General features: G+C 41.8%; 2 protein-coding genes across 2 annotated transcripts; one reads left to right on the top strand and one right to left on the bottom strand.

Moving 5' to 3' along the window:
• Nucleotides 1-4140: 4140 nt before the first annotated feature.
• Nucleotides 4141-6749, bottom strand: LOC104945649 (ADP-ribosylation factor 6). The gene is made up of 2 exons (XM_010771358.1): nucleotides 6612-6749; nucleotides 4141-6361 (listed from the first exon to the last, which is right to left on the bottom strand). Exon 2 carries the CDS (start codon nucleotides 5707-5709, stop codon nucleotides 5182-5184), a length of 528 nt encoding a protein of 175 aa, XP_010769660.1. The 5' UTR covers nucleotides 5710-6361; nucleotides 6612-6749; the 3' UTR covers nucleotides 4141-5181.
• Nucleotides 6750-14747: 7998 nt separating this feature from the next.
• Nucleotides 14748-17767, top strand: LOC104945648 (kinectin-like). Its single transcript, XM_010771357.1, has 8 exons — nucleotides 14748-15449; nucleotides 15537-15692; nucleotides 15779-15895; nucleotides 15987-16117; nucleotides 16260-16364; nucleotides 16501-16641; nucleotides 16820-16926; nucleotides 17611-17767. The coding sequence occupies exons 1-8, from the start codon at nucleotides 14777-14779 to the stop codon at nucleotides 17762-17764; spliced, it is 1584 nt and encodes a 527-aa protein (XP_010769659.1). The 5' UTR covers nucleotides 14748-14776; the 3' UTR covers nucleotides 17765-17767.
• Nucleotides 17768-18570: the final 803 nt, after the last annotated feature.

The following is an 18570-nucleotide window of genomic DNA, read 5'->3' as shown; positions in this document are numbered from 1 at the left end:
ATTACACATGCCACATGGTTAGCAAAGGTCAACGCTCTGAATAATAAAAAATAAAAATTCCAATTAATTTAATTTTGTTTTAGGAACTGACGCACATTCTGTTCCTGGCAGCCAATCGACCTCAAGCTGCAGCACCATATATAACGTCTGCCGCCCCCCTCCCTTTTCTACACTGTAGCATTGCTTACATCTGAAGGGAAGATAGTCCACACTCAGCTACAATCCTTATTATCTCTGTGTGTGTTACAGCTGGAAAAACACAGCAGTGGAGTCCAAGGACAGACTGGTTCACACTTTCACACAGCTGTGTCCGACATCCTGCAATTCTCAAGAGGAACCATGTGGACACATTTCAGGTTTTCACATAATGGAATTTCAATAGAAGCTAGAGGCTTACATGTAATGGGACTTAGATTGTATATTTTTAAAGTGGAGAAACCAACATGATTATAGGCCAGTAAGGCTGAACCAACACATCTGTACTGTATTGTTAATGGTTAAATCATGTAGTTAATGCTTGTATGAGCACTTTGTCTTTCACTTAAAAAACAAATTGGTTTTGTCGTGTGGACCTTCAGCTTTTCATAATAATGTTCTGGTTCTTTGAATTTGTAACTTCACCACAGCAAGTAACCTTCAGTTTCAGATATGACTGGAATGTATTTTGGACCAATGCCCAGAGTGCACCTTGGACTTCACAGCTTCACATTTTCAACGCCATTGCACAACCCTTTTTCAAATAGTTTATAACCAAAACCTTCCCTGGCACACAATGAAAACACAAGAGACGCCAAAAAAAGAGTGCGTCTGTGAGTGTTAGCCTCAGCAGGAAACCTGAAAAAAAGTTTAGCCACTTCCTGCTATTTTTTTACACTCTGCTCTGCGTGACTTCATTGTTCAAAAGCACTCTTGAAAAGGCTACCCATTGAAGGATTTAATCAGAGGACAGAGAGATAGAGGTTTCATAACCAAAGAGGCAGTTTTACTGTCCTTAAGCAGCCACTGTATTGTGTGAGCTGTGGCTTACAGTAGGTGTTCCCTCCTACCATTTGGCAGATAAATGAACCACCTTAATTACATAGTTCACCAATGTGCACATGAATATATGTGTCTAAAGGCATAACAAATCCAACAGTGATTATCCAGCTGGGTGTGGCTGTTCAACTGTAGGCGAAATGCCTGCAATGACTATTCACAACCCACAGTCAGAAAGAAGTATTATATTCGTACTACCTGCACAAATGTGACCCTGCAGTGAAGAGGAAGTAACGACAAGTGAGGAAGAAGAAACCACACCCTTGAAAACCACAAGCATTACTCAGGCTATAGGTTTGTAGGCATGTCGGGCATGCAGCTATAATATAGCCTTCCACTCACCACAGTTATCCGTAAGCTACTTTAAATCTTTCTCAAGTTGACTAATGAAGTCCAGGCTTTTATTGCAACAAAAGGATTCAAATAAGGTCTGATCCGTTATTGCAGAACTGAGCTCACCGAACGCGGGGTGTCTTTCAATTTCTCTACTCTCTTCTGCTTTTTATATAGAATAGAGGAAGTGACTGGAAACATGCAGCACAGTCAGCCACCTATGTGAAACCACAAACACCAGCAGGGTCCCATCATGCTGTCCTCATAGGAACTGCCCCAACAAACAGGAGGGGAAGATATCTTTGTGCAAACTAATGGAAGCATTTAGGCCTTTTTTTAATCGTCTAACTTGTTGATTTGCTTTACACTGAGTAATGTTATTCATACATTGATATATTTAAAGAACCCCCAAATAATCGTAGCAAAAATATGATCATAATAATTTCGAAAAGTATAGGCCTCTATACTGTGTGTTTATATGTATATAAAATAAAAAAATGAAAAAAATACAATAACTAAATAATATTAGTGAAAAAGCCTAATTAATTTCATTCGTTAATTTCAGTCTTATGTCTTTATAGGAAATTCGTATAGACTCGAGTATATGCATATTGCCCCATATTTCCTGAATTTAGTAAGTATTACGTCTGATAACAAAATTATTTAAATCAACGCAGGATGCCATTTCCTGTAACTAGGTTGTAGGTTTAAGGCTGTCCTTTTACACCTTAAAGAGACCACTCTCTTACAGCTTATCCTCTGTACATGATAGATTCTGATACCAGGACGGTATGGATCTGAAATAAGCTTTTTGTTTCATTTGTGAGATGCTAAATGAACGTGCTGCTGTGCTGTTGTGAACACAATCATATTCAAACCCCACCTTTCTAAATGCTGTCTTGCATCTCATAATAACACACAATAATGAAACTGATTATACGTGGCACCCATAACTGATCTTCTCTCTATGACCTTTCCTCTCAGGAAGTCTAAGGAATTCCAACCAGGCACAGAGGGAGTTGAGAGAAGGGCCAGGAGGTCTCATTTTTACAGAGGAGAGGTCATAGAACATTGCCAACGTTCGCTGTCCTTGCCCCAGGGGCCCCAGTGCTTCTAATAAAGCTGTGAGAATCATATGGTTGTAATGAAGTGGTGGGAACCAGAATGGCCATTATAGCCCAATTAAACTGCCATCAGCATATAATGGAGGCCCTCGACCAAGCTCTCACTGAAGGAAAATATTTACAAATACCCTCAGAAGCCTGGATATCTGAAGTGTTTGTGTCTGATTATTACAATCATAGCTGTTTACTCTGATAGAGCAGTTAAATCACAGCTGCAAGAAGTGTGTGGGTGATGTGGAACATCTTCTGTGGCAGAGGAGCTGTATCTTTCTGTCACCTGACCTGTGTGACGGAAACCTCTGTGGTGCTAAAGCAAACATCCTGAGGCCTCGACAGCAACTTGCTAAGCACCAGTTTCCACACGCTAAATGACTATACATACAAACACTTAGACACATGTACGATAGGGTGAGGTTGTGAGAGAATGCTGCAAATACTTACCTTGTATGCTTGAGAGATAGTGTGCATCCTATTCTTGTAACCTGTGCTTTTTAAGGGAAGGTTGCATTACATTGTGCCAGATTTCTTTATGTGGAGGTGTTAAACACTGGAAAGAGTACCTTTCAGTGCTGAGAGGAAGAATCCTTAAGAATCTAAGCTTCAGTAACCCTAAACACAGTAGTCAGACTATATATCACTATTAATAATGTCTTTGTCAAGAGAGCTAACACAAGTGTTAATCAACTTAATGGAAACTAAAACATTACTGTGTCCGACTTACTAATGAAATGTCAAACTGACTATCTTTTAAAAGGCCTATTCGACTTAAATAGCTTGACAGAAATGATTATTCAGCAGCAGCAAGAATGACATTACATCAGCGTTTTTGCCGAGTAGAAAAGGGGAATAATAAAGACACCAAAGGATATGGCGTCATCTTTCTAGCATATAACAAACTAGATTGGACACGGATCACTCTCACTTTTGAGGTTATATACACCAAGATGATGGTAATTATCCTTATTACACACTCATTATACTCATGTTGAAAGACTGCAACATATGGTTGTGGGTCTCTCCTTTTGATAAGAGCAATAAACGGTCTTATTAGTTACTAGTATCTCTTTACAGATGAGTCTCAAGTTAATCTTATTTACATTAGTCCACTTGAAAAGACTTCCCTTCTCAGCGAGTGAAAAACCACCCAGACTCGCTTTTAAATGCCAGTCCCAACCAAATGCATATTCAGGAAGTTACAGCTGACAGCTCAGATTCAGCTCAGCTATGGCTCAAACCCAACACTCAACATTTAAAAAGAATTCACAAGTGGGCTGTATATCGCAGCTGCCCCTCCGACTCCCATGCAAACTATCATGTGGCTCTGTTGTTCTAAAGAGACCAGCAGTCGGACTTCCTGTTTTGTACATTTCCCACCCCCCATTTACTGGCAGGGGAACTGAGGCCAGCAACTTAGTCTGAGGGTGGACATAAACCCTTTATGAAGAATCTGTTAAATTGTCCTAAACCCAAGAGAATTTTAACACGACATACTTCTACTTTGAACATTCTCAACACTTCTCAGTTTTTATTTTTAACCACTATAGTTACAAGTAAATTAAACTTTCACCAAAAACAAAATAGTTTCATTTCACAGGCCTAGCCAAGATAATTGACTTTAATCCTTGAAAAACCAAACAAACAGACATAACAGATTTAAAATCACTTTTTTAATAAGACATTACAATGACATTGTTCTGTACATGGTTCCCCCAGTCAAAATAAGAGCTGCACTGCAGGGTGTCTTCTACAATTCACCAGTAACAGCTCCCTCTGACTGCACGACAGATGGACTCTGGTGTGGGGTTACTGTACTTTCGTACTCATGCTACAGATATAGGCTATCATATAATGTCCCAATACTGACACTAATCAACTGTGGTATCAGATTGAGAGCTCAGAGCTGAATGACATTCCTTTGGAAAGATTGAGTCAACTGACTACTTGTTACCGAAAATCAAAAATGCAATCCCAACAAGCATGTTTAAGAGTTACAGGAGGCGTATTTGTTGAATATTCAGCACAATTAGGTATCAAGACATGAAACGGAAGGTCAATCAGAAAATTATATAGCCCACATAAGGGGATTTGGGGGAGGGGGGGGGGGACAAAACATGTCTGAAGTTATTTTATTTCTTTGTCAAGACAGATGACGATTAAATTAAACCCATGTTGATTTTTCCCCATTGCAGCAGTCAATACCATTGAGAAGAAATACTTATCACAGCACTGTGTTAAAACAAATACCAAATTCCTTCAAGTATGCTACATGACATTTAAGATCTCCCCTCAGAAGAACAAAAAGATCCAAGTTCGATGCAGCAGAGACTGAAGGGCCTTGAAACAAGCTTTAGTCCTTGAATGAAGACACAAACTTCATTAGAAAAATTATACAAAACAGGGAAAAGAATAGGCAAAGGCGGTGATCTCTGTGGCTTTAACATCAGGACCAATCAATTCAGAATTCATCAAGCAAGCCCCAAGATGATGAAGGTGAAATAGCCCTGCTACAGAGTACAAGCAAACTTTAAGCCAGCAAACCCAGTTAAAGATAAATTAGTCATGGGGTAAACGTAGTATTAAAAATAAATGGGAAATAATCAACTTTTTCTTAACCATACTCATTTTGAAAAGTTATTTGTTACTTGCAACGTTATTATAGTTTTGACCTAAAACAGTCAGCACTCAATCATTAAGATTTGTAATTTGATGTTAGCCATGTCAAGCCCTCATACAGTCCATCACCTGTGGTCGCACAGGAGGGCTGAACATACCAATTCCTATCTCTGATGCGGGTCAATCCGAGCTTCTCTTGGATTTCATGTGGCTTCATGGCATCCGGGAGGTCTTGCTTGTTGGCGAATATCAAGATGATGGCATCCCTCATCTCCCGGTCATTAATGATGCGGTGGAGTTCCTGCCTTGCCTCGTCGATGCGATCCCTGTCCGCGCAATCCACCACGAAAATTAACCCTTGGGTGCCTGTGTAGTAGTGTCGCCACAGAGGACGAATCTTATCTTGCCCTCCAACATCCCAGACGTTGAACTTGACATTTTTGTAGGTGACAGTCTCCACATTGAAGCCGACTGTGGGGATTGTGGTGACAGACTGTCCAAGTTTCAGTTTGTAAAGGATTGTTGTCTTTCCAGCAGCATCAAGTCCAAGCATTAATATTCTCATCTCCTTGTTGCCAAATATTTTAGACAGCACTTTCCCCATTTTGAAATCGTGTGCATAAATACTTTGTTTCTAACGAGAAAAATGTCAGATTCCGTGCTGATGACTATTCACTTTTAACAGTAGCTTCGCGTTAAGGGCTTATTTGTGATGACATGACTCAGTGAAGAGCATATATCGGAGAGAAAAGTCAAAAACGCACACTCATGTTAAAATCTAACAAACAGTACTTATAGGGGTTTTCATTGAAAGTCTGTGCGTCCTGTTAAGTGCTGGGACGTTTATGTTCAGAGTATCACAATGTTTGCAGGGCCTATACACAACATGGCACGGTTACACTAAGAACTTGGCAGCAGCTGTTGCAGGACGTTCATTTTGTTGACTAAATCAACATAAAGCTGATTGGCAAACACACGCTGCGAAGGTTAAAAACCACAAAGAGCAGACACGTTGTGTATACAAGGCCTCGAAAAGGCCACGTTACTTGTGAGTTCTTTCTGGTGTCCGGTCCTCCTCATCGGGTGCGCCCTTGTTCTCTTCACCGCTACCGGGGAGAAAAGCAGCTTTTCTGCGGCTAGTCCATCAAGCGTCGCGCCGGGCAACTTCACCGAGCTGTAAGGGACGTCTTCGAAAAGAAATCTTCTGTGACTCAGCAACACATGTATCCACCCAAGAAACTCCAGTTCGTAGCCCCCTGAAAAGAGATTTAGGAGGTGGGTCAGACGTGCCAAATTAGCAAGATACCGCTCATGGCTGCTAAAGAAGGCTAGCAAGCTAACGTTAGCTAGCTGGTTTCCTAGCAAGCTAGCCTTAAGCTAACTAGATAACGGTTGTTAGCTGTGGAAAACTAACCATATATAGATAGAAAATACGTGCGACAGTGACAAAATGTTTGCCTCACGTCTCACTGGGATAAACACTTAATTGAAATATAAGAAATGTACCTCCTATCTCCCCCTCCTGTATCAATAAATACAGCCAGCTCTCGTCTTTCTCCTTTAAGTCGAGCTGGTCGCAGTGCTGCTACACCGGAAAGGTGTGGAGCTGCATTAACCGCCACTTCCTCTCGGCTCCATTCAGCTGCTGCTGTCGTACGTTACAACAGCTTTCACTGTCTGAGGCATTCACGATACAGAAACAACTATTAAAAATACAAACTCACGTGAAATACATTTTTACTTTAGTTAATTGAACACCATAAGTTAACATTTCATAATATTTTTTTTCTGAATGCTGCACTAGTTCATTTTTTGTTTTTAAGTTGTGCCGGTTGTGCCTGTTGTTAATATTTTGGTGTATTTTTGGAGTTACGACATTACAAATAAAATACTAATATTAAAATATTTATATTGAAAAACATCACTTTGATAACATGTTAAGCATCTAAGTTGTATCTGTTTAGAATAGTGATTCTAGGTATGTAAAGGGTAACAGCACCCTAGCTAGCAATATTTTTTAAATGATTTCCTTTTGTCTGTTTTTGACAAGTCTCTGTGGCAAACGCATATAAAACAAACCATTTACCTGACCTGTCAGTGTTCTCTCTGTCAATAATGTACATAATATTGAAAATAGTTTTATCTATTTACTCTAGTGAAATAAGCAATCTTCCTCAGGGCCCCATTGGTGTTTTTCTATTGGTAACGTTTTCTTCCAGATAAAAATAAATAAATATGCTAAATGTGGTTATATACTTGCTAAAGGAATTACATTCTGTAATCAGCATTTTATTATTGTAACCTGTACAGTAGGTTAAACTAATTCTAACTATTTCCTGGTTGGTATTACAATACGTTCATGTAAACAAAATAAATGGAAGTGTAGTTTCACATTTCATTTTTACCCAACTGAAATAGGTCTTGTAACATACTTATGAAATTGTAAGAAAGGTTGTAAATGTTTTTTCTGATAGAAGGATAAGAGAGGATGAAGGCTGTATATGATCTTGAAGCTCTGTGACTAGAAATTGTCCTTGGAGGAGTGTGTGGCATGCTATTCTTCCACTGCAACATTTTGTTCTTATGAATAGACAAACAGTTTTTCTCAGCTGCTTTCTTTTTTACATTAACTTAGTCATTCATTACAGTACAAAAGTTAACCAGCTCGCTTATGGATAACTGCAAGAGCTGGCATTCTGTTATTTTTATCTTCAAACAATAATGACCAAAAACATTCCTCTACAGTGCCACATTGGCGTCTTTATTGGTAAGTTTACTTCCATATATAAAGCCAAATATGCCAAAATGTGGTCCTATAATTTCACTGCTAAAAATGTGATACTCTGTAATCAGCATTTCATTATTCTAACCTTCTTAGATGGCCCCAACTCTAACTACATTAGCTGGGATTTACAATAAGTAGATTTTTTACAAACTTAGAGAAGAGTAGTCCAATTTTGCATTTCATTCATCTATTTGATTGAAATAGACCTAGTTGTAACAAGTTAAATGTAAATCTTATATATTACATTATATATTCTGCCAAATCCGGTGGCATGATGCTGTTGGAACATTTGCAACCATGCTTATGTGGTGGGTCCCTTAAGTCCCAGGCAACTCATTGTGTAAAACAGCAGAAGCATCTCCTGCTGATTTAAGTCAAGGAGCCCCTAATCTCTTTTGATGAGGTCTGAATGCTTCCCAATAGCCCCCAACACTCATTTCCTAGAAAGTTGGAGCCACTACAACTCTTATTTAACAAATGTCCCTAGAACGACCGGTCCTGATGACTTACTTTTAAGATATGGGTATCTGAGATTGTGCCCCGAACCAAGAGATGGCAGAACAAGCTGTTGTGATGTGACCTGAGGCCCAGTGTTAGGTGAAGAAGCTGAACATTTGACTAACCGTTGCTCTTATCACATTCCAAATCAGAGGATAAGATCATTATCCGCTACAACAATTTATGAAATTATTGCATATAGTCTATCCATAAAATATATATTTCGCTTGTGAAATATAAACTTTCATAGAGGTCTACCACCATGAAACATGTTATAAAGTTTATGCTTTAGCTTAACTTCATGAGATACAGCACAGAAATGTCAGTTACAAGCAAAGGTTACAAGCTAACAAATATAGGCTATACATGGCTGGATCCTTGATTAGCATACAAATATGGTACATCTTAAACAATATAAATGAAGAGGATAAATATCAGCTGTGGGGGACGGTGTTATTAGATATTTCACTTTAGATAGACTATTGTAAGTAAAAGTAGCAGTAACACAAGTACTACAAGTAAAAGACACACTAAACTGTGAAGTCAAGTTAAAATGATAAGCATTAAGCTAAAATAAAGTAAAAGTATCATTATATAAAGTTTAATATTTTTATCAAATGGTAATTCATTGATGTTTTATGTGAAAATAAAAACATGTACAATATTTTCCTCTGATATAATGAAATTGAAGAATAAGTTTGCATTAAATAAAACCAGTACCATTCACCGTAATTGTTCTACATTTTATATTTTTAACCACTGAGGTTACACTACTTTATTTTAGGATATTCTTTGTTGTATGCACATTGGATGTAGTAAACATTATTAAAATATAATATTATTAAAAACTAAATCTGTAGTTTTAATGTAAATCCTGTTGCACTTGAGGCCACACCCACAACACTGACGTCAGAGTAAACGCTGTCCATCGGTGTTTTTCAAGGGCAAAAATACAGTGAGGGGTCTAAAATGAGGAATAGTCCTATACTGTGTGTAGATTACACTGGAATATAATTCAAACTATGGTGCCACTGCCACCCAGTGGCGTAGCCACCATAGGTCCAGGCCCACCCTGAGAAAGCTTCGGTGTAATTTTTTAATTATTATTATTGTTACGTGCCGTAGTGGGTGCTGGTGTTTGTGTGTGTGTGTCTCTCTCTCTCTCTCTCCCTCTGATTGTCTCCAGGTGTAGCCTCTCCCCCAGGTGCTTTCAATCCCCAATCAGGGCCTTCATAAAGGACCTGAGGAAGGCTGCAGTCACTCTCTCCTTCTCCTCTGGCTGCATGTGTGCAGCATGGTGTCTATGTCTCTGGCTGCAGTCGAATAGTCCATTTAGCTTAGGAACCTTCATAACCGAGTGAAATGACCCGGAAGTCCCTCAGTGGCAGCCATGATAAGTGCCGTTCAAATTCTCTAGATGATAGGAAAAGAGGTTTCAAACTTCCTTTAGCTTAGGAACCACTGGACCTCCCTTACCGAAAGGAGAGGAGAAAATGCTGCCCCACAATGCCTTGCAGCCGCAGCATTTACCGTCACACAACAGTCGGCCGTTCACGGAAACAAACGATTAGTAGACCGAGAAATGATATCATGAAAGTTACAGTGCTTATTAAGCATTTTAAAACGTTGGTATGTGGTAAGTTGCCAAAGTGCTTTGTTTTGAACGTTCATCAGTATTATAATCAAAAAGAGAAAAATGAAGGTTTAGTTTTTACTGAAAAATTATCAATAAAGTCAACATTTCACTAAGCTTTTGTGGGGTTTGTTCAACTTTAAAAATATGTTTGAATGGTATACAGGTGATAGATGTTAAGGACTAAAGTTTATAATAAATACATTTGTATTTATTTAAGATCTTTTCATACAATCATACGTATACGTGGGGATCATTTGTGATATTAATGTGGACCAGAGGGAGAGGTTTGACGAGCATTAAGTTTCACTTTCCTTTTTTATTTCAATCCAACTTTGGGTCATGAAGAATATGTTTCTCTGGTTTGCCCACGTTCATAAAGCAACAGCATCAGAAGCACGGTGCAGAGTCTCTAGATGAGTTTACCAGTAGTCCCTCGTTCTTATTAACATCCATGGTAGTCGTTGTGTATAGAAAACTGTAGTTTCCATAATCCCCGCAGCAGAAGCACAAAATGACGTCGCTGGCTGGCCCATCATAAACAACGTCCGGATTAAGTGAAAGGCAGTCGGATTCTCTAAAGTTACCGGCCAGTCTTCCTTCTCACTAAATTCCTTTTAATTCTCCTACCACTATCCCTCTAACCCTGTGACGTTTCACTCAGAGGTCAAGGAAATAGCGGAAGGGTTAGACGTTAGGAGCTGGATTTTTTGGATTATCCGACCGCCCAACCTCTGTGTTGGACCTGTGTTTCGTTAATTATAAGATGTGCTCAGTTATATGTGCTACCTTCTTAGTTTACTTTTCAAGTTGCGCTGGTGGCGCCCTTTTTTCTTTTTGCCTCCATTTAAAAGACCTGCTTTGTGGCTTTTCAGAGGACCAGTTCTCTCCTTTTCTCTCGCTGCGTCATTTTATATTTGCTGTTACTTGCCTTTTGCGCTTTCCCTAGGCCCGAGTAGGGAACGTAACAATTTTAATAAAAAGATGTATTCACCCATTGAGGAATATCCAGCCATTCAAAGGGAAATTGAAGTGAACAATGATCAGCTGATTAAGTGTGTGCTATGCTGTTTTTATCCTCTGCAAATCCGAACTCATTTACTCGGTAAAAACTGGAGTTGGTTCGGCGTAGGCGCCATTTTAGTAACGTGACAGGTGACAGAGGCCAGAGACCTGCCTGGCCAAATTATTGGCTCAAAGTCACTAGATGAACTTTTTTTTTTTCTTTTTAAAGCCAGACCCCAGAAGAGCCCCGCACTGCCCTCATCTCGCAGCCAATCCGGGGCCGGACTCTCCGACTAGTCCAGAGACTGCTTACTGGCACATTTGGGGCTCCACGCGCCTAGCAGCTGCTCCCCTCGTCCGCGGTCGTCGCATGAAGCCCCAGGTGCTAGGCCATACCCGCTGGGTCTGTCTGCCATTGATGACCGCCCTCACAGGCCACAATTGCAAGAAGTTCCGTTACACTCCAAATCATGGGAAGGCAAGGTGCTTCTTCATCGACGGTCGGTATGGAGATTTATCACTGGGGGTGGAATACAGCGCAAGTTAGGGACGCGCTTTTTCTGCTAAATGTGCAGACAGTTTCCCGGCTGCGAGCTGAAGTTGCCCCATTTACGATGGATATGTAGACTGGGACAGCCCACCTGCCGTAAACTCTTTTGGAGGAGACATAAAAAAAGCCAGGAGCCGTACCAATGCCAGTCCATGGAGCAGGTTTGAATGCCTACAACCTATTGCTTGCTGTTACCGGAGTGCATAGCAAGAGTTAATAACTAATTTTGTTTTCTGTGAAACTGAAAAGGACATAAATTGTTTTTCTTACTTTCGTTGCAGTTGTAAATCTGCCTTGATGTAATTTAGCGTTAACTTCCTGGTGATATTTAGGATGCTTTTTATTTTGGAAGGCCAGTTCTAACACTGGTGACAGGAGTTTTGGTTGTTGCTTATGGCAACACTGTGACGGAAGAAAAGGAGCCAGGAGATTTCAATCTACCATATAACGACCGAGAAAGTAAAGGAGAAGTTAATGTTTAGAGTTTAGCCACCCCGCCCTAAGAGGCCACAAAGTTGGTTGTAACGTAGGGTAGCGTTGTTGTCCCTAATTTGTTTGTATTCGTGTTGGTTAGCTTTTGCTGCTCTGTTTACAGCTTCCTTGTTGGAGAATGCCCTTAACAGTTGATCTAATGGTGAATGGAGCCTCAATGCTATTTGTTTATTTTTTGGTGGTCTTTATTGCCTCTTACGTTGATATGGAGATTTGTCATAAATTCGATTTCATATCACAGTCAGCAGTCTTTCGACCATTATTCAGGAGGAAGATGCGTACAACGATTACCTTGGCAATGGGAATTAGTTATATGTCTATTATATTATAGGGCCAGGGCCCTACCTTAAAGTCATTTTTCCCCCTGGAAATACAGGCCGCCTCCTAGCAAATTTCTGCCTACGCTACTGGCTGCCACCCTCTGTTTAATTCATCAGATAACGATGGGTGTACCTTTTAACTGGTGGCGCGGGCAACTCGTGTATCTCTGATATTCTATAACGGTAGGAATGTGTCAGGGCGCATTTACTTTGAGGAGCCATCTGTCGACTAACCAGGAAATACACATTTCGGATCGCTTGCTTCTGTCGTTTACATTAATTTGGTATATTTGGCTGGTAGGACACTCTTGATGGCACGTTCAGTACCAGTGTGTGGAGGTTGTGGTTGCGATGCCAATATCCGGGACGCGACAGCAGAGGACTACAAAATGACCAATGAGGAACTGGGGAATGTCTGCTTCAAAAGATTGCACGCTTGCATAAATTTACAAGATATCCTTTTGCATCCAGATTTATTGAGTTGGGTCGGTTCAGAGGATAAAATCGACCACATAATCGAAATATAAAAATAATCTAAAACACATCGGTTTGATATTTTGTTCACTTCAATTTCCTCCTATTGCGGATCCAAATTGGCTTGGTGTAGTTTTATTTCAATCAACAAGTATGAAGCGGGAAGTGAAATAACACAAGAGTCGTTCTGATATTAATTGTTTACGTTCCCTACTGGGCTTGGGAACCCAAAGGGCAAGTTAACAACAAATATAAATGACACCAGCGCGAGAGAAAAGGGAGAGGAAGGCTGGTCTCTGAAGGCCCAGCAAGGCCAGGCTGTTCTTGTTACATTGTTGTGTAACAAAAGGAAAAGGGCCCACCCAGCCAAGCTGAAATTATAAGGTTACCTAAAATCTAAAACTAGGTAACAAATAGGATTATTCTACATGGATGGTCGATTGGCACATTTCGATAAATTAACGAAACACAGCGGTCACCACGCAGGAGGGTTGTTCGCGGGGGTCGATGTAGAAATCTCACTCTCGACAAAAATCGGGGCTGATCTCTCTCAACAAACAGATAGAGCCTAACCTCTCTATCGTCTATCCTTGCCTCTTTCTGTGAACGGGATAAATATAACAGGTGAATGTGGTTGTAAACGGTCCAATGACACATATTGACCCAGAAATGAATGTTATTACTGGGGTGCGAAACTGTAGTTCAAATCAGAAAATAAGCCGTGTGTTTATAACGGGAGAACTGTTATACGCGAAATTGAGAAGATTTGTTTAGGAGAAGAGACTGCTCGTACTTTGTGAATAAGTCCTGTGTTCACAGTGTTGTATGACGCGCTCCTCGCCCGTCCTCGCTAACTGTTATCATTCTATCCGATGCAGGTGTTCTGTCATGTATGTCTGCATTGGCGGACGATTATGGTTTGATGGACTATCTCAGCATAANACTATGTGTTGTCTGCTCAAGGCTACACGGTAGGGCTGGGCGATATATCGAGTTTACACGATACATCGTGGATTGCACTCCATGCGATGTCGTAAATGACCACAGTCATTTACGACATCGCATGGAGTGCAATCCACGATGTATCGTGTAAACTCGATATATCGCCCAGCCCTACCGTGTAGCCTTGAGCAGACAACACATAGTTCCTAAGAATGTCTTTGACTGATCCTAACGGATGTTGTCTCTAAAGGACCTCTCAACTCTGTTAACTTTGCCTTTGATAGAAGAAGAACCTCCTCTCCGTTGGCTTAAAGCAGGCAGGGGTCAAACTGCAGCTGCAGCAGACCTCAGTGTGTGACACATGCATGTGTGGGGGTCTTTTTGCCTCTTGCAAATCCATGCTGATATGAGTTTCAAATACCACCGTGTCGCCTTTGTGGGGGTTGAAGGAGGGGAAGTGACTAAATAAGATAGTGAGCCATCTTCTTTTAAGCCTAGTTGTCACTTGGATGTTCTTGACCTATTTTGTCCCCTTGGTGAGCTGTATGAAGCCATGTTAAAAAAAAGGATTGTCCAGATGGAGAAGATATGTAGCTGTGTTTGTGTTATCTCATTTAATCATATCACTTAGAGGATAGGCTGTCACACCTCCACCTACCATACCTCATATCTGCACCAGTTCACACTTGCAAAAGTTAGAATAATTGAACAGCAGGACTGGTATAGGATGGAAAGGAGCAGCAAGCTGAAATCACAGATTACATTTCATAAAATATGTGTGCTTGTCTGTTCTTGTGCTCTCTCGGTTTGTAGCTGAATTTGCCAGTTGCCTTCTGTTGGTGGAAAGCCATCGCCACAATGTCACACATTCAGTATGTGGGAAATGCACATGCAATTTGGTTGGTGGTTACTTTGAACGATGAGGCCAAAATAAAATATTGATCCCTTGTTTCTTTTCCAAACCCTTTCAGAATGGCGCTGGATATCTATGACTCTCAGTACTTGCTCATCCTGGCCCCCACCCTTGTCATCGCCCTGATGTTCCTCTTCTTCTGGCTCTTCATGAAGGAGACCTCCTACGATGAGGTGCTGGCCCGGCAGAAACGAGACCTCAAGCTACCACCATCCAAGCCAGACACCCGTAAGAAGAATGACAAGAAGAAGAGCAAGAAGAAGGAGAGTGCTAGTGGAGGAGGCGGCAGAGGTGGAGGAGAGTCTGAAGAGGATCTGCAGGACTTTGATTTGGCTGATGGTACCAACGCTATGGACGTAGAAGAGGAACCTACACCAGTGGCTACACCAGATCCAGCTCCAGAGACACCTACTCCTTACGTGCCGGTCTCTGTGTCACCTGAGGCTCCTGTTAGTCTGAGGGAGAGGAAGAAGAAGGACAAGAAGGCCGCCAAGGCTGCTGCTGCTGCGGCTGCTGCTGCTGCTTCCTCTGAGGAGCCAGAGATGAACGGATCCAAGCCGGTGAGCCGCAAGTCAGAGCAAACTCTGTCTGCGGGCAAACAGTCCAGCCCCCCCTCTCCCCAGCTTGAGGTTGAGGTCCAGGTCCAATCTGTCCAGGCTCCTGTTCAGGCTCAGACACCTCCCCAAACCTCTGGGAAGAAGAAGGACAAGAAGAAACAAAAAGCAGAGCCTGGTGAGTAGCCTAGGGCACTGTTGAACGTGGGTGTGCATCTCGTAGACAGAAATAGCTAACTCTTTGATTCAATAAATGATTCCTTAGTTGCAGTGGATGACCAGCAGCCTGAGGCTAAGTCCGAGCCGGCCCCAGTGAAGAAGGAAGCTCCTATTGTGGCGGAAACCAAAGTTCTGGACGGGGCAACCCCTGTTGCTACGAGTGGCAAGAAGAAGAACTCCAAGAAGCAGAAGACCGAGCATGGTAAGGCTGATACACAAGCAAAGTAATATCTACATTTCTTAAACCAAATCCTAGTATTCTAATCAACCACTTTTCCTTCAATCCAGTTGACGAAGCCCATGTTCTGGCTGACTTGGCGGCTTCTGCCAACCACCAGGCAGGTCATAACGACGATGCACCCGCTAAAGGGAGTGGCAAGAAACAGAAGAATGAGACCGACAAAGGTGAGAGGGAAAACAAGTCTGATCCCTCATTTGGTTCTGTTTGTTGTGATAACATGCTAAATGGTGTTCCCTATCGTATGTGTCTGAACAGAGAACACCGGGGTGAAGCTGAAGGAGTTGCTGTCTGGTCTGTCCAGCCTCGCTCTGTCAGAGGCCGAGGCCGTCAGTGTGATGACTCTTCTCCGGGAAAAGAGCCCTAATGCTTTGGATGCCTGCTTCAAAGTGAGACATTAATAAGTGAAACATAGAGAAGAAAAAGTGTGGGGACGCGAAACATTTTATTTTTATTTCGCAGGAGACATGGTTCTTATCGTTGAACCAGCTATGACCACTTTTATTTTAACGTTATGTGTCTCACCACCAGTCTGCAGCCAGGCCTGACCCAGCTCTACAGGAGCGAGAGAGACTTCTTACAACTGTACAAGAGGAGGCGTCCATTGCCAAGGACAAAGTGAAGCAGCTTAGCCAGGTCAGGATTCCCATGTTCTACCTCCTGAATCACATGATTTCACGACACGATTTTATTCTCAACTTATTCCCCAAATGGAGTAGTACTTTTAGTCTCAGTGTAGAGCTTAATATTTTGTTTTTCTACTGTGCTGTAGGAGCTTCATGTTGAGAAGCAGAAGACATCCCGAGTGGAGGCAGTGATGAGGGACCAACGTGCAGCCGTGGAGAAAGAACTGGGGAGCATGCAGGGCAAAGCACAGGGCAGCTACCAGGAGCTCCAGTCCATGCAGATCAAGGTGAACAGATTTCTTACATAAGCATCAACACTTTCCCATGTTGTTGTTTTATTATAAGCACAGTTTCACATTAGACAACATTAGATAGAACTAATACAATTGGGAAAATCCTGACATTTGAATAATTTGAACAAATCAAAAAATGTTGTATTGACACTGAATCCTCTTGTATATGTAGTTCCAGCAGGTGAGGGAGCAGCTGGAAAGCCAGATCACTCGACTGCAGCAGGAGAACGGCATCCTGAGGGACGCAGTCAGCTCTGCCACCAACCAGATGGAGAGCAAGTGAGTGTTGCACTGCAATATCTGCTACTGGTCATGCTTCCTACATGTCTTATCTGCTCATCTTAGTAAAACAATATTTGAATGTCAGCATTGTGTTTTTAATTTTAGCTCGTTTCGGATTTACATTTTCCCTTCCTTTCTCCTGCATGTGTTGCTCACGTTAAAGGTAGGGTAGGTAAGTTTGAGAAACCGGCTCGAGATACACTTTCTGTTATATTCCATGGAATGCTCTTAACATCCCGATAGCAATGAATATCTGAAGTGCTTTGACAAAAAATCCATAAAAAAATGTCATCTGTGGAAGCCGTGGTGCTGTAAAAAGTACGACCAATCATTTCAGCCGGTCCAGCTAAAGTAACTGGACGGCCTACCTGCCTGTCAGCCTTCCATCTGTGCACAAACTTATCTCGTGCCCTCATTGGTCATGTACGCGTTCGTGTGTGTTGGAGGAGGGGCTCTGTAAGGAAATGGCAGATTTTTTCCCGGCTGTGTATTTTCAAATTCTAGCGCACTCGAGCTGGCTTCTCCAAAACTACCTACCCCACCTTTTTAAGAGACCCATCTGTATGCACAGTTACATAATGTGAAATGCCACATACATGCTGTTTGTGGTGTGTTTCATCAATACATCCAACAATCTATCTATTTCCACATCTATCATTTATGATGCTTTTTTCTCCATAGGAATTCAGCAGAGCTGAACAATCTGCGTTCTGAGTACACCGGTCTGATGAAAGAGCTGGCAGACAATAACAGCAAGCTGCAGCAGGAGGAGCACCAGAGGAAGTCACTGGAGGTCAACTACAAGCAGAACGTGTCCCAGCTGGAGGTACGCTAATCCCGATGCACAATGTGTTTATATAGCTTCAGTTTCCCCAGCTGAGACAGAAATGAACAGAGCTGTTTAATATGGGCTCAGAACAGTCTCATAATACACACATGCACACAGAAGGATTCACACTTGTGTTTTTCAATGAACACACAAATGTGTTCTGTTTCATATGTAAATAAAATCCAGATACAGAAATACATTTTACATATGTATTTTTGATCCACACATTTGTTTTCCGTTTAAAACCGCTGCACCTGCAAACACAAACCGCTTTCTGTGCACGGATCGCTGTGCATTCGTGTGGGTTTTTTGAGACTCCCCTGACGGTCAGCCGATTCGTACTGGTAATTTTTTCTATCTATAGCCAATCAGATGTCTCCTTCATTCTAAGCCAATCACATGAGCGCGCCCCCTCAAGGGTATGATTTCTTGCGTTCATGACACTTCATATACGCATTTTGCGCAGTCCGGTCAGCTCACTAAACAGAGGGCAGAGCTTCAGGTGATCATGCAGAGCTGCGTGTCTCCGTCAGACTCAGCAGCTGATCTGATCTCTCTCTCGTGTCCGGTTACACTTCACTCGCGTTTATGTCCATATCGATCAGATCCAGCTCTCCTGATCGGCCTTTATAGAGAGCACCGATCAAACTATTAAGAGTGAATATCGGCCGATAATGACCGGCGGGGCTCCCCCCCCCGTTGACAGTTCACTGTCTAGCACTGGCTTCGTAGTGCACTGATCGATTAGGCTAAGCTAGTGGTTCTCAAAGTGGGGGGCGCGCCCCCCCAGGGGGGCGCAGAGGCATGACAGG

The sequence above is a fragment of the Notothenia coriiceps genome, unplaced genomic scaffold, assembly GCF_000735185.1.
Source record: "Notothenia coriiceps isolate Sejong01 unplaced genomic scaffold, NC01 NC01_scaffold00009906, whole genome shotgun sequence".
NCBI classification, from domain to species: domain Eukaryota; kingdom Metazoa; phylum Chordata; class Actinopteri; order Perciformes; family Nototheniidae; genus Notothenia; species Notothenia coriiceps.
This window is presented reverse-complemented; position numbering and strand designations above follow the sequence as displayed.